Here is a 15,557-nt window from a genome sequence, read left to right as displayed (position 1 = left end):
ATGATTAGGGCAGCATTTTCCAGAATTAGATGGATTAAGATGTTAAAAACTAGATGTAATTTAAAAAAATCCATATTAGCATGGGGAAAAAATGAGATCCAAGAAGATTTGGAATAATTTTAGTAGATTATGGATCATGCTATATTTATCTTCTAGTGTAGTATATTTGAACAGGGATAGTCTTTAAAATCAAACTATTAAATAAAGTTTTAATTTGATATTACTTGCTTGGACAAGCTATTCACCTTCTCTGGAGTTTTAAGAGTTTGGGGAAGGGACATTTATTTACTCTGAGCCAAGTTTTTTCCACATTACTGTAGGTACGTTGTAAAAAGTTAACTCTCTTGTCCTAATTCCTAACTGTGTTAAAGAATGCCTTTTAACGGAAGTTAAAGAATGGGACTAGAGAATAAAATGGAGAAATATATTTTCTAAGCCTACTAGACAAAAGATCTTCTGTGAAAGTGCTATTGCTAAGTATTGTGGAAATCCATATTTTTTTTGTGCGGTATCATTATACCTTTTGGAAGGTTACATCAAACTCCTAAAATCAGTATCACTTCTCCCAAGTCTCTTTGAAAACCCCATACTCAGAAAATGAAGTGAATTGCTGCAGTAGGGAAATGCTGTGAGCTAGTAAAGCAGTAAAAAGTTGTGATTTCAGATTGTCCCCATTAATCTTGTCATTTCTCTTTCAACAGGTGGTTCCATCAAGGTCCTAATCCCTACAGTGGAGCCCAGGACTGGCTTTACTCTGGCAACTATTGGGACAGAAACTACTTCAATTTGCCTGACATTTACTAAAATACAGACTAGTCAGGGCTTTAATCTATAAATAAGTCTTAAACTATGTTTTAAATTTTTTCTCCTTGGTTTCTATTCATCTTTTCAAAAATGAAAAATCACTCATGAATAACTTGCATTTCAACCAACAAAAGTAGGACAAAAGGTGAATTTGGTGATGAAAGTCTTAGGGAAAAGTGGATAATTTTACTATCCAAATATACTTGGGAATACTATTTTATATAGTAGTAAGAGAAACTGCCGATGAATATGCTTTTTATGGTTGCTATTGCCATATTTACTGAAGGTTTATACCTAAATGTAACATTAGCTTTATGAAATTAGTGATTCCGAATCAAGTTATTTTAAATATTTTTATGCTGTAATGCTTGAATGTTTTAGATGTAACTTTGAAATGTTTAGAATTCTATATAGTGTTTTATGTGCTAAAATGTAGAGAAGGCTACAATGATAAGACAGCTTCTGTTTATACTAATCCTCTCAACTTTACCACTTCCCACCTCCAAAAAGGAAAAATTGTGTCACTATTCAGAATAAGTATTCCTGATTTGAAAACTCTGAAGAATTAAACTGGAAAAGGTATTTTATTTGCTTATTTACCGCTCTGAGTTTACAATTTTGTATAATCAGTGTCATTAGAACTAAAAGGTAAATTGTACATTTGAATTGAAAATATGTATGAAATCTAGTGATTTACAAAAATGCCCTAGAAATAGATTTTAATCGCCATTGTTACATAATGAAATACCCTTTTAAATGCTTCAACTTTCAACAGCAAATACCACCAGAGAAATTAAGTTGCACTCATATATGTATTATAAGTATCAAACTATATCAAAGGAAGTCTTGTGCATTTCAAGTTAGCAAGGCTCCTTGTACTTAAAATATGTATGGAGACCTACTGTACAGTACTAGCATTGCCCCTTTAATCGGGGTATATTAATCTTATATTTATCCACCCAACCACAGACTGAGATATAGTGCCCCGAGGGTCCTTAAGTAGCTGCCAGTAAATTATTTTAATTGCTGTCTTAAAGTTAAGAAGTGTTGTAATTAAGTAATCCAATGCTAAATAAAGGCTTTAGAATATTCCCAGAAAGTGTGGTTTCTTTTAAACTTTCAAACAGACTAATGTTGCCACTTGATACTACCCTAAATTACCAAGTGTCCTTACAAAGAAATTTGTGGGGTGCCACTGTCTCTAGGGCCAAAGAGCTAACCAGCTACTTAACCTGTGTTAAGTAGGCAGTTAGCACTTAGTAAGGTGCTTATTATTGTAGTGAGGTGCTACTCTGTTTAGTGTGAATGCCAAATAATCAAGTGGGAACATCTGCCTCGAAAACTTGTGATTTGAAGACTGGCATGGGAACAGTTAATTTTTTAGTTTTACTATGTATAGAGAGTTGGAAAATGCTATTGCATGACAAGTCTGAAAAAACTTAAGGCCTTTTGTGTTTAATTGTTTGTATACCTCCTCAATTACAAAATAAGTAAAAATACAGGGTTTTATGCTTGCATGAAGTTTATTGATACTTTACGCCTGGTGGCCAACTCCACCTTGAACGTCTTCTCAAACAGAGTCATCTGGGGCATCTGTCGGAATAATACAAACAGTGAATTGTTTAAATAAAATCATGAAATCAACAGGTGAGAAGAATAGATCAGAAACAAGGTCTAGCCTCTTTTTCTGTTCTCATCAGTTACCTGTGCATTTGCACTAAAATATTTCATGCGGAAATAGCCATTTTGACAGTGCTACTAAAAGTCTACAAAGGGGGTGAACTGTACATAGCCCGAAGAGAGTTTGAGAACTGAATTGCTTCCCTTAAATATAGTAACTGTAGTAGTTAACTTTCTTTGAATGAAATGTAGCTTTAATCCATCAGTTCAGATTGAAATAATCACAAAAGTTTTAACTGAATCTGTTGGTGTAACACTGGCATTGTTAATTTTATCTTCCCTGCCTCCTCTGTTGACCTCCTGCTGACTTCTAATCCTTTTCTGTATGGCAAGCACTGGGATGTTATTCTTCTGACTTCCTATTGAACTTTAAGTTCAGCTATTTTTAGTATGCCGGGACTCTGAATCCATGTAGTTAAGTCCCCTTTCCGCCATCTGTGTTCCTTCTCTCCTGGCCGGCCTGTCTGGCTTACTTGCATGTCCCACATCACCCCCTGTGCTTTTTCCTGCCTGGGGTGCTGAGGACTCTTTTTGAGGATGAGTCTGTCTTATACTCTGGTATCACTTTATATCTGAGCCCGAATACCCTTTTCTCGTAAAGGAGGGTCTGCATCAGTACCTTTTTTCCTTCATGCTTTTCTTATTGTAACCTACTTTCTGGTCCGTCTTTCCCCCTCATCCACACTAAGGTGTGGGGTTTTGTTTTGCACACTGCTATACACTCGTGGGAGAAAGACTAGCACAGGACATGGCATTAAGTACTGGCTGAATGGAATATTTTTAAATGGAGTGAAACTGCCTGATATCTGTTAATGTGTTTTTAATCGGTTCATTCTTCTGTAAATATTCACTCTTAGGAGGGATCAAACTTATTACCATCGGTTGGGTACTTCATGTATAATCTCTTATTACCTTGTTCACCATTTCTTCCCAGATCTCATATTTGTCTGTGCCCCTGCCTTATAAAGATTACGTTCCCCATATGAAATTAAAAAAAAAAATCCCCTTTTACCATTTTTTCATAGGACCAGACACAGAACCAAGTATGCAAAAGTGCTTGAGTTCATGGACTGGTTGGCTCGTGTTCTAGACACCGTGTCCTTGGTGTGACTTATGGTACAGTGCACGGCATGTGCATTTAATAATTGGTGGTAAGGAAGTGGGAGACAATAGCCACATCAGATTGAGTATCCCCCCAACTTACTGCGGATCTTACAGTTTTTAAACATATCCAATCTCCAGGTCAACATCAAAATCCTGAAAACTCAGGTCTGTTAGTCCCACATATATGGTAGGAAAATTTACCTACCCTTTTTAACTTTCTGCTCTGCGAACATGGGCACTAGTTACGGTAATTTCTCCAGCAATACCGTAACTTCCAAAGGGAGTACGTTTGTCACCAGATCCTGAACCTTTTTTGGCTACATCTTCTACTGGGAAAGCAACAGAAAGAAAAACTGGACTTTGTGGTCTGGGGACATCTTGTCCACTTGGAGGACTAGCATTCTGGGGATTTGGGGTCTGTTTCTGGAATTTCTGATCTGCAGGAACAGCAATGGGTACTTGTACTGCAGCATATCTCTTCAAGGCATCTGCTTGGGAAACAACAGCATGTCCAGGAAGAGGTTTCCAATCATGTGCTTCCTGAACATTTGAGCCTACTAAAATAAAAGGTGGGGCACTGGTCTTCTTGCTGTCATCCATCATCACATAAGTTGGAGAAGTAACTTTCGGTGGAGGCTGCAGAAACTGTGGATCCTTAGGATTAGATAAATAGAGGGTTGCCTGGGGAAAAGGCCCAGGTGCAGGTGGCGGTGATGGGCGACTTTGTTGATTCATATCAGTTAGACAATAAAGGGTCCACATGTTAGAATATGGTGGTGGTTGTCCTGCTTCGCTTGCTGCTATTGCTAAAAAAAAAAAAAAAAAAAAAAAGTTTGCAGGCATTAAAGGTTTGGTCTCTGTATCAGGCGCTATGCACAGAAATGTCTTTGTAAACATCTTTTACATATAAACAAACAGCTGTAGTAATATGTGCGATAAAGCATGCTATAGAGAGGGCTACGTAAATTGTGTTTGGTAATGTGAAAGATTCTCTACAGTGGGAGGGTGAGGACACTGTTGTGACAGCAAGCGGCGGGGACACTCAAGTTGTGGCAGAAGCAGCATTCTCATTCTAAGTAGCTGTTTCTAGGTACTCAGGCTTCAGACATGGCTTCTATCGGGTCCTCAGAGAGAGAATGGACAATCAACACTTCCGGCTTTACCCTCCCAACAATCAGTTGAAGTGTGTGCCAGCCACTGAAAAAGCTTTAATGCATCTGCATAGTGATTTTCTTTATTAGAGAAGTCTGCACTGGGTGTCATCTTTTGATCACATAATCAAAAATAGCTATTTATAAGCCAAGTGGCCATTCATAAGCACCATTATCTCCCTATTACTTGCACCACATGCAAAACATTACATAATTTGAGATCCCCAGAAAGCAATCCTTTTAGGCAGGGCTTAAAATGATCGGTCCTAAGCAGCAGTAAAAGTCTAGTTGGTCTCACAGGATTCCTTTAAGGAAAAAAGAAGGTCTAGGGGTGCCATCCATCTACCCACACCAAGAAACCTATAATGTCGAGTTTGATTTGCCTAATGAAGACAGTACTCTCCCGTAGAACTGAGTCCTGGAAGATGGGATGGTACAGAAAAGGTTCCTGATGGAGGGGCTGCACATCTTGGGCCATCTACAGACTTTCTCCCTCAGAAAATAACACTATGCACATGATTAAAATGCTGTGTTTTCAGTAGCTTCAGATAACTTTCAATTATTTTTCTTTAAAAGCTCATTATAAAATCAGCCTAAGCCAGGTCTTTGGTTTTGTAGAGAGAGTTTGATAACAGTCTCAGTTTTTGTTTTAACTTTCTGAAGCACTAAAAGGCTATTTGAGTACTTGAGAAGAGTGACTTAGTGTAGAAGTGCTGCTTCAGCCACAAACATAATGCCAGTCCCACAGGCTGTACTTCAGCACTGCCCTCGAGGCCTTTCAGCTGTGCAGAATCCCCATCACACTGCCAGACAGAATTTCATCTCTAAACACCTGCTTTGGTGACTCTTTACCATTTTGGCTCTGGTAAGAGTCAAAGCGGAGAGAGTTCCTGTAAAAGGAATGAGGGAGGTTGGCTCATGCATGTCCCATCCATCTCTAAAAAGAGACGGACCCCTGTGCTTGACCAGACTAGGGCAGGAGAGGAGCAGACCAAATGCCATAATTAGATTGAGAGGGAGGTCAGATCTGTCTGCATCACAGGAAAGCACTGACAATACTCAGCAGCCGAGAAGGCAACTTGATTTGGGCACTGGGCAGGGCACCTGGTGGAGAGAAGCCAGTCATCAGAGCTGTGTCCATCATTCTTCAAGTGCCTGCCTGTCCTTTCTGCTGCTGCTACCGACCTGCTGCCCTGTGTGACAGAACTTCAACCTGCCCTGCCCTCTCCATCCAGCTATGAAGCTGCTCCCTCAGCTGCAGGAAGCGCCCTAGCAAGAAATTAGTGCTTGATCCAGCTCCCCAGACCTAGTTACAGAGCTCTCCTGACTCAGTGCGAAAGCAGAGTCAAACACACCACCATTTCTTTCATTTTTGTAATGCCACAGCCTATGTAAATGTGTTGCTGTAGTTTGATTTTACAATCACAAGTGAGAAATTTCAAACCAACACCCTTCCAACTGGAATATTCAGATCACATACATATATTTTATAGCTGACAATAGGCTTTAATGTTTCACTGTACAGTATGTCTAACAATAACAAGATTGCTCAGTGACCAAACAGGTCAAGTTTGGGTGATGTCACTTTAAAATCACTCATCTCATAAGAGTAAAATCTTAAATACAACAACACCTTTAAATAGGTTTGGCATTTTCGAAACTTAAAGACTTGACCAACCTACATGCAGGGAGCCTACCTAGATGGTTACCCGAAACACAGATGTCAACTGAAATGTAATTTTTAATTTTTGTAAGCATTTAATTTTCTTACCTGGCTCCATCAAACCTTGTTCAGGTGCTTCTTCCTCATCTGGTTCGAATTCTGGATCAGAAAGACCTTCTGGAACAGGAGGGGTGGGGCCACTAGATGATCTTATAGATGCACCTGAGTATGCTGCTTCTGCAGCCTCCTCAGAGAGCACAGGACTGGCCTCCATCTCCTGGGGTGCAGAGAATTGCCATGACTCCTCCTGCCCAGTATAGTCAGGGCCTATGGCCATATCCATTTCAAGTTGCACAGATTTCTCAGAGCCTCCTGCATCCAGGAGTTGTGCAGGCTGACCTTGAGAGATGTCAGTGAGCATAACTCTTGCTATTTCCTCCTCCTGCACACTCTCCTGTGAAATTATTGTAGAACCTACAGATTTTTCAGATATGACTGAGGCTTTTTTGCCTGATACAGGTTTGGAGCTAATTGGTGATTGCCCATTTTCGTTAGGACCCGAAACAGCAGCAGAAGGGCTATCTATTTGTCCTGGTATCTGCTGGACATAAACAACTCCTTCAGTCACAGGCTCATCTTTATAGATAGATGATATATGAACAGTTGATGTAACCTCAACATCAGCCTGCAAAGAGACCTTAGGAGCGTGATCATAAGCAGGAGGTTCTTGTTCATCCTGCAAGGGGGACGAGAAAGCCGTTGATAGTTCACTGTCTTTAGGTTTAGAACCCACATCTACATAAACAGATGCTTGGCTCAGCACCTCCTCCGAAACAGTAGGCATACTTGTTGCCACATCCACCATTAAAATTTCAGACTGATTAGAATGAATAGATGAAACGTTACCTAACATCTGAGCAGCAAACTGAGCTGGGTCAGCTGGGACATAGGCAAACTCTGGTGAAACAGCTGCTGGAGGTGGTGATGAGGGTGGGGTGGACTCCTTAGGGGTGGAAGATTTTGAAGGACCACGAACTGCTTCAATTGTCTCCTCAGATGCTGAGAACTCAGAATGAACTGATGGGAACTGAGTGGTTTTGTTGCTCAATATTGGTCCAGTTATATTGTCCTCCTCTGTGTATGTGGATTTTTCCATTCGTGTAGGTTCTTGGGAAACTGTAGACGTTCCTTCTGATTCTTTCACATATTCTGATTTCTTCTCTTGTGTCGTTCCTTCTGCCCACCTCTCTACTAAAAGAGCCAGATGGGTTAATAAGCATATATTCCTCCAAAAAAGAATTTTTTAAAAAAGCAGTAATAGGTTGAATACACATCTCGAAAAACTCATCATAAGTTAAATATATCGAGAGTCAAAAAAACAGACTGGGAGCTGCAGCTCGCTGCTACCACCCAATGTAACTAGACAATACTATATTACAGGTTGTACTGAATGGATTGCTTTCACACCATCTTAAAAGCCAAAAAATTTTAAGTCAAGCCATTGTAAGTCACGGACTGCCTGTTCTGCTTTATTTTCTAGCACCTTTGATTTAGTGTGGGTAATAAAACTTTCCTGTCCTTAGGTTTATTCAAGACTCAGCTCATTTCCTTAGTAACTCTAAGTAGTGACATCTGACAATCAGATACCATCTTCAGCTGATCAGCACAGATCATAACTCGGTCTAGAAACAAGGAAGCTGAAAACCTCCATAGAGAAAACTCCTAATCCAAACACACAAAACTAAGGGAGCAGGTAGGGGAAGATTTCAATCTGTGCAATAGATTATCCAATCCAACTAGTGTTAGAACAACTTAGTAGTGAAACAAATCCTGTTATATTAATGAAGGGATTGCTCAATTTAAGAAAATTGGTATACAAAGTTTAATTTAATGAATTGGAAAACTAGGGGACTACAGGATATTTTTACATTAGGAAATGCCAGATAACCTAACAGTGGTAGCACCCGCCGAGAGAGGTATGATAATGCAGTGAAAGCAGAAAGAGATCTCTGGAACCGCAGTGTGAAATCAGTGACTCCTGGTTTGGAAAGTCAAGACAGCTAATGACGCACAGAAACTCTTAGTGCTGGGAAATTACTGTAGAGTCATGTACTGGACTCTGCATTCTGCTTGTCACCCTCACACCTGTCTAATCGCCTTAGTCGTTACCCATCACAAGTTTTCACATCCGTTTACTGAGGATTTTCTCTCAGGAAAACATTTCCCTAATATAATGAAATCTGCAGGAAAAGTAGAAATTGCTTTGCAAGAATGTGTTTGGTTCAAGTCAAAATTTTGGAGACGTGTTCACAGGCTCAGTTGTTTATCAAAGAATATTTCTCTATGGTATCTCTCTGTGCAATGGCTGATTTCTTGTAAATTCAAGTAAGATGCCAATACACTGGAGTTCTTGTGCTGTGTTTGAGACACTGTCCTGGGCAGTCACTGTTGAGGACATAAAGATTATTAGGACCTCATAAAGTTTATGTTCGATAGTGGGGGTGAACTAGATATATATGTTATAGGTAAAAAAAGTACCTAATAGTGGTCCTAAAAAAGAGCTATAGAAGTTCAGGAGGAAAATACTCTATCTGTAAGGAATAAAGAAAGGTTTATTTAGAAAAGCCTGGCTTTATACTTAGGGTAGAGAAAGCTGGGCGGGAGGTGGGGGGAGGAATCACATAACAAATGAAGATAATCCACAAAATCATCATTTTCTTGCATCATCAGAGAGCTGAGGTCACAAGGTAATCAAGTAACCTGATTTTCAAAGAGGAACTAGCCCCTCATGGAGAGAAGAGTCACAAGAATTCTCTGTAGCAGCTCGGTAAGGGGAGGCCTCTGCCATCCTTGCTGGAAAGACATCAGTTAAAATCTAAACATTCTGGTAAAGGCCAAATGGGGCTAGGATGTCCATCCGACCTAGACTGTGAGTCCAAACACACAGGAATGTTGCTCCCTCACAAGCATTTTTCTGCGGGCCTCACATGAAAGATGGAAGCGGGGTAGAAACTCAGAGTGAGACATCACATAGCAACACCAGTCAGAGGTCTCCGACCACTGGGGATGAAGCAGGAACCACTGGCTCAGGACTGACCAGACACAAGGCAGAGTGGCTGACCAGCAGGAAAAGTAGGATAGCTCCACCCCAAGACCCAGATGCACAGGGCCAACCTAGTCCAGAGGCAGGTCTAGAAGGGCAGAGACAGCCCTGACCCAAACACCAGCCTAACACTAAGTAGCCTTTAGGTGAGGGGGCAAAAGTGTAGAGAGAAATGTCCTTTGAGGCCAGGCTGGTGGGGAAGGTTCAAAACTAGAGGGAAACACCCTTGGCATCCTAGACCCACCTTAGCAGCCCACTGCTAGAAAAATTTGAGGCCTATAGAGCAGTGAAGGTAAAATTAGGCTTAACAAAAGCCAAACCCAACCCCTGACTAGATAAACCTACCCCACACCCCCCCCCAGTTCAAGGCCTCTCTAACTATTTCCCCCAGATGATATGAAATCCCCCAACCAATGATTTATTTACCATGAGAGGTGTCAAGGGATTATTGCAATCCTGGGACCTATCTGATTCATTGCTTACATGACAGGATTTTGGCAGCTTTCTTATAAACCTTTTTAAAACTTAATGAAATGCTCACTTTGGTACAAATTAATCCCCACCCTGCCTAGATAAATGCATAATACCCATCTCTGTTTAGGGAATCAGTATGGCTTGCTTAAAAAAAAACCTCAGGAAAGTAGAGAATAATAGCACTAGTCCCTCATGAAATTTAGTATGCATAAGCCTGAAGTAGCTATATGCCCTGTATGTTTAATAAGAGTGGATAGCCACAAGTATGTTTAACCAACAATAAAAGACATAAAAATAGAATTTGGTGTGAGAAATAAAGGCAACATTTATTAAGAGTATATGAGTAAATAATTCAAGATGAGATTTAAAGATACATGTAATAGGAAATGAAGCTCGACTCCAGGTTAGCAGGAGTTCCTGACAGTAATTACTTTTAGGTGGCCCAGCTAATGATGTCCAGGGTTAGTTAAAAAGATTTGCAGTCATTCACTTGGGAATCCAGATGGGGTAGGCCTTCTTGACTCTTCAAAAGAGGTGGCTGGTTCTTGCCACTGATGAAAGCCAAGATAGGGCTGATACTGGGAACTGGACTCAATTAGGCTTAGGAAGATGAAAAGTGACAGTGGTGTTGAGATCCCATTTGCCACTCCGCAGGAGAAAGCACTGCTCTCTTCACTGAGCAGTGAAGAGATGAGAATTAGCACAATCTGGGCTTCAGGTTCCACACGAGAAGGTGACAGCAGGGAGAAGTAAAATAATGGGATATTATGGGAAAGACAGTTGTAATTCCTCTTTAACTCTGAATTCAAGAATTTAAGGTTTCTCCAGAAAGATCCTATAGAATGTGACTTTAGCATGGAAAGAGCATGAATCCTGCTACTCAGAGGAGCTAGGTATAGATCCTAGCCCTATCAATTAAAATTTGGAAGCCTTGGAGTTTTTAATCACTCCTAAGCATATTGTTCGAGTAAAATTGCAGTAACATCACCTATGATAAAATTATAAAGTTGTCATAACTGACAAAATATATTTTGAGTGCCTAGGACAACATATTACTCCATAAAGTCCATTCCCTCCTTTTTCTAGCATATACTAAAAGGTAGAAATTAAGATGTATCCTAACTCTTTGGCCTGAAAATATCATCTGAATTCATACTATCCCCTGAATTAATGATTCATTTGGATTAATGAATTCTTATGAGAAGATTGAGAAGTATGGCAACTTTCACTGATTCATGTGATAGTGAGATCTGATTAATAAAATTTTAGGAAAAGAAAGGATTCAAGAAAGAGTTTCCATAGCATGATCTGCTTTGGAAATAGGTACATGTGGGTGAAATGCTTCCATAGCACATGTGGGTGAAAGGCCTCCATAGCACCAGGGAAATCTAGATCCTAGGATCTAGAAAGTTGGAGAAATGATGAGAGATAACAGAGAAGTGAGAAAAGTTAAATTTTTCTTCTTCTTCCCTCCTCACTACCTGACTGCATGAGATTTTAAAGGTACTGGGGATATTGATAAACACTACTGACACTATGGTGAGACCTACAAAAACAGGACTTGTTTTAGAAAAAAAAAATCCCAGAGTGTTCAAAACAAATGATATGTACAAGGATATACTTATCCCCTTGCTTTCCATGCATGTGGGCAGCTCAGTAGTAATGCCACTAGGCAGCAAACTAGCCATTTGGGAAATAACTTTAGAGTTACAGCATTCTTGTGAGCATTTTTATGAAACACATCTTTCTCTTGATGTCCAGGAGATGAGTACTACCAATGGCAGCTAGCTCTTGCCCACATCACCAAGTTCTAATAACTGGTGCTATCTTTAGACTGAATCTAGCCTTACTAGAATAAGGAACAACTGACTTAGTCCCTAAGAATGGTTCATTTCCCCATATTTAAATTATTGAAAGCCTGAGTGAGCCTCAGTCCTTGGGTCCAACAGACAGAATATGTAGGTTATTGTAGATGCTACCATCTGTATTTAAAACTGGGATCTATGTAAGGGAAGTTCTACTTAGAGGAAAGAGAAGATACCACCTGTTATACCTATACTTTTATTGTAGAGAGCTGAACTATCTTGCAGCCAAATTTACCCAGCGCTCCCACAGGAACAGCAGCTGGGGAATTAAAGTATTCAGAAGGCAGGAGGATGTCACTTGGGAGAGGAAATGCCCTACCAAGTGGGAGCCTTATAGTGTGTGTATATCCCCAGATAGTCCCTCTTTAGCCCAGGGTGATGCTTTTCTGGATATAGGTAGACTCATGCAGACTTTGTGATAGGACCTAAGTTAATGGATACTGTTTGTCCATTAAGAAATGGCGCCTCCCCTGGCTGCAAAGCTGCCCACAGCTTCTGCAGCGTCGGTTCCATCCCCGGCCACCAGTGAAGGTTCCACATGGTGTGCAGACCTCTTCTGCTGTGCCCGCTGTTCCCCTCAGCAGTGTATTTTGTCAGTCTGCCAGTTCTGTTCCCTGCTCTGGCTCTGGTGAATTCTCTCACCCTCCCGCGCTTCTGACTGTATCCAGTGCTTGTATAAATAAATAAATAAATAAATAAATAAATAAATCTTTAATTAAAAAAAAAACATTTAGGCATTTATGATAACAAAAGACAGAAAGACAAATGAATCAAGTTGATATTAGTGACACTAAACTCTATGTCTAGACACACCTTCATGCTATGTTCCCATCACCCTGGTAAACTAGAACAAGTAATGTTCCTTTCTATTCCATTCCTAAATAGCAATATATTTCTACAGTCAAACTGTGAGTTTACTTTTAGGATTATCTCCATGCTATGTACATTTTCTTTCTTTTTTTTTTATTAAAGATTTATTTATTTACTCATGCAAGAGCTGGGGCCAGCAATGCAGAGGGTGACAGGACTCACCAGAGGCAGAGTGGGGAACAGGCAGACTGACTGAAATACACTGCTGAGGGGAGCAGCAGGCGAGACAGGAGAGGTCTGCTGCACCATGTGGGTTTCTCCCCGGCCAGTCGGGGATGGAACTTGTGCTTCAGAGGCTGTGGATTGCTTCATAGTGCGGTGCTTAACCCTTTGCACCAACAGGAAGGCCCTTTGCCCATTTTCTTGATGCCTATAGTTACTAGCGAAAAACAGCAGCAGTACTTCCTCTCCTTCAAAACTCCCCTTCAGACTGCCTCATTAGTTCGCTATGTGAATTTTGAACCCTGAGATTGAAAGACATTAACCTAGCTAGTTCCAAATTGACATTAGTTTAGTCACTTGCTAAATTGAGTGCTGTCTAAATTCTCCAGTAAACAATCTCAAAAGCTACCAGCTAGTTATCTTCTATCATAAAGATTCACTGCCTTTATCACCATTCTCAAACATAGAAAGCCTGCACACACACTCCCAGCCCTCTCAAACCGAGCCCCCAGAAGAGTGATGCAAGTACATACAAAGGCCCTAACAACTCCAACTGCTGGGAAACCAGGCTCACAGGAGGGCAAAGTTCCTGCCCTTGACTATATATTCTCCTGGTAGAAAGCAAATCCCAGACTTGTTTCCCACGATGAGCTGAGAATGCCATCAAGGCCCTGCAGGAAAGCAGCCAGACTACATAATAAAATATGCCTGAGCCAGGGCTGCTCACACTCCTGCCCCTGCAAATGCTGGCTCTTGCTAGTCCTAATGTGGCTTTCTGTTTGGGGTGGCTTTTTCACTGCAGATCCAACCCTCAAGATTTTTACATTTTCCTAGGTCCTACTCCTGATGTCTTCCTATCTGGGCTATGTTATTTATTAACATTGCCAGAGAGACAGTATGAAAGCTCACTGATCTTTCCTTTTCTTTCTCTGTGATCATTCCAAAACATTGGTGAATGCAACAAGAAATATTTCTTTTGCACATTGGCCACGAGTCTCTATTTTCTCCTCAAAATTCTGTCAAAAGCTTATTCTTACCATTTTTAGACATGTAACTGTGCTTGGGATCTGACCATTGTATCTTCTTTTACTTAACAGTGATCCTTCCAACTTTTCATCATGCAAATTTTCCTTTTCTCATTTCTCCCCTCTAACCTTTTTCATTGCTTCTCTATCAACTCAGTTTCACATAATGCAGGCATTTATGTGTGAAAGGTAACTTTTACATAAATGACAGCCTTGTGTCATAGAGATAGGCCATGAAAGAAATTCTCCATAATAGACAAAGTCTCCGGAACAAAATAGATGGTGACACCTAATTAATTCCCTGCCCTAAGACCTGGACAGCAGCTAAACAATCGTTGGGGATGGGGAGAGGAAGATGCTTAAACTTTTCTTCATAAAAACTCTTCCAAGAACACTGCTTATATAATTCTTGTAAGTAATGTATCTCAGTATAGCTTGATTCTTTATTTCTATGAAATTCAATTCTCTTAAGGTTCACTGTAGTTCTCTAAAGACAGAGCATATTGGAAAGGTTTGCACCAGTTTGCGCACACAGTTCTACCAAATGGTTTGCAAAACATGAATGTCCTTTTTTTTTTCTCCTTTTTTAAGACTTGGAATTCCTCAAAATATCAGTCTCTAGATTTTTAAAAACTGATTAATAATGAGTAAAGCATAAATGTGATTTAAACATCAATGTGATTTTTTAAAAAAATATTTGTAGGCATCATTTTTATGTTTGAATGTATTAGTAATGATATAATTTATAATTAGCATTCCTAAAAATCTAATACCACTTAGAGTACTTACTTTTAATCTGATGAAATTGTTTAACCAGATCTTTTATGTCCAGAGTATTATTCCCTGAAGAAGTAAATACAGGAAATCAGATACATAAAATTCCCAATTAAAATTCTTTTTAAAACAACAAATAAATAATCTAAAGGGATAACAAACCTTCTCTAAACACAATAAGTTCTTTAAAATAAACTGCTGCAAACTGGGTGATGTTTGGTGGATTGGTTTTGAGAACAGCTCTGCTAACTCCCTCCAGCAGAGTCTTGAGGCCATAAGGTACGACAAGTCTGGGCTTTGAAGAAATCATTTTTGCAGGATGTCTAATCTCAACTATAATGAGGAAAAAAACAGTCTTATAAATAAATATTATGTTATCATTTATTATGTGTTAACTACAGTTTCTTGGGACAAATCTACTAGAATTTTTAGTTTTGATTCAAATCTCTAGGCATTTACTCTAGTAAAATGGGATAAATCTTTATGATAGTTTAAAAAGATGAGCAAGCTAGTCCTATTGTTATAGGACAGTTTCTTCTGCAGCTTCTCTTCTTCCTGCTCAGCTCCACCCTCCCTTGGGTGGGGCAGGGAACCTCCCCCTTTCCTGGGGACCACCCTGTTACAATATTAAAGAAGTAGATCTATTCAAGAAAACGTGAAGAGGAGGCGGAGCAACATGGCTGCGAGGAGACGCTGCGAGTAAGATCTCCCATTAAAAAAAAGTTAATAGGGAGGAAAAGCGGCAGGTCCCAGTGAGAACTGGGACACGGAAGATAAACGGGTGACTCCAGCAAACTACCCGAAGAAGAAAGTGGCCATAAAAGAGGACTAGAAGGGAGGGAAGCGCAGAACCCTGCTCCCCTCCCCCGCCCACAGAGGCGG

General features: G+C 40.1%; 2 protein-coding genes across 2 annotated transcripts in view; one reads left to right on the top strand and one right to left on the bottom strand.

The window, feature by feature from the left end:
* The window catches only part of OSBPL1A (oxysterol binding protein like 1A), a gene marked incomplete at both ends in the record, with an annotated part of 170,242 nt that extends 169,438 nt beyond the window's left edge, over positions 1-804 (top strand). The window contains one exon of the mRNA XM_084252790.1: positions 702-804. Coding sequence (XP_084108916.1) covers positions 702-804 — 103 coding nt within the window. The remainder of the gene's footprint in view (positions 1-701) is intronic.
* A 2,994-nt stretch (positions 805-3,798) lies between these two features.
* CABYR (calcium binding tyrosine phosphorylation regulated) lies at positions 3,799-14,985 on the bottom strand (the record flags this gene model as incomplete). The annotated part of the gene is made up of 4 exons (XM_084252687.1): positions 3,799-4,394; positions 7,309-7,653; positions 14,691-14,744; positions 14,838-14,985. The coding sequence occupies 4 exons, from the start codon at positions 14,983-14,985 to the stop codon at positions 3,799-3,801; spliced, it is 1,143 nt and encodes a 380-aa protein (XP_084108813.1).
* Positions 14,986-15,557: the final 572 nt, after the last annotated feature.

This window comes from Talpa europaea (genome assembly GCF_964194135.1).
Source record: "Talpa europaea genome assembly, chromosome: 13".
Taxonomy (NCBI): Eukaryota; Metazoa; Chordata; class Mammalia; order Eulipotyphla; family Talpidae; genus Talpa; species Talpa europaea.
Note: the sequence above shows the minus strand (reverse complement) of the source record. Positions and strands in the feature narration are given on the sequence as shown.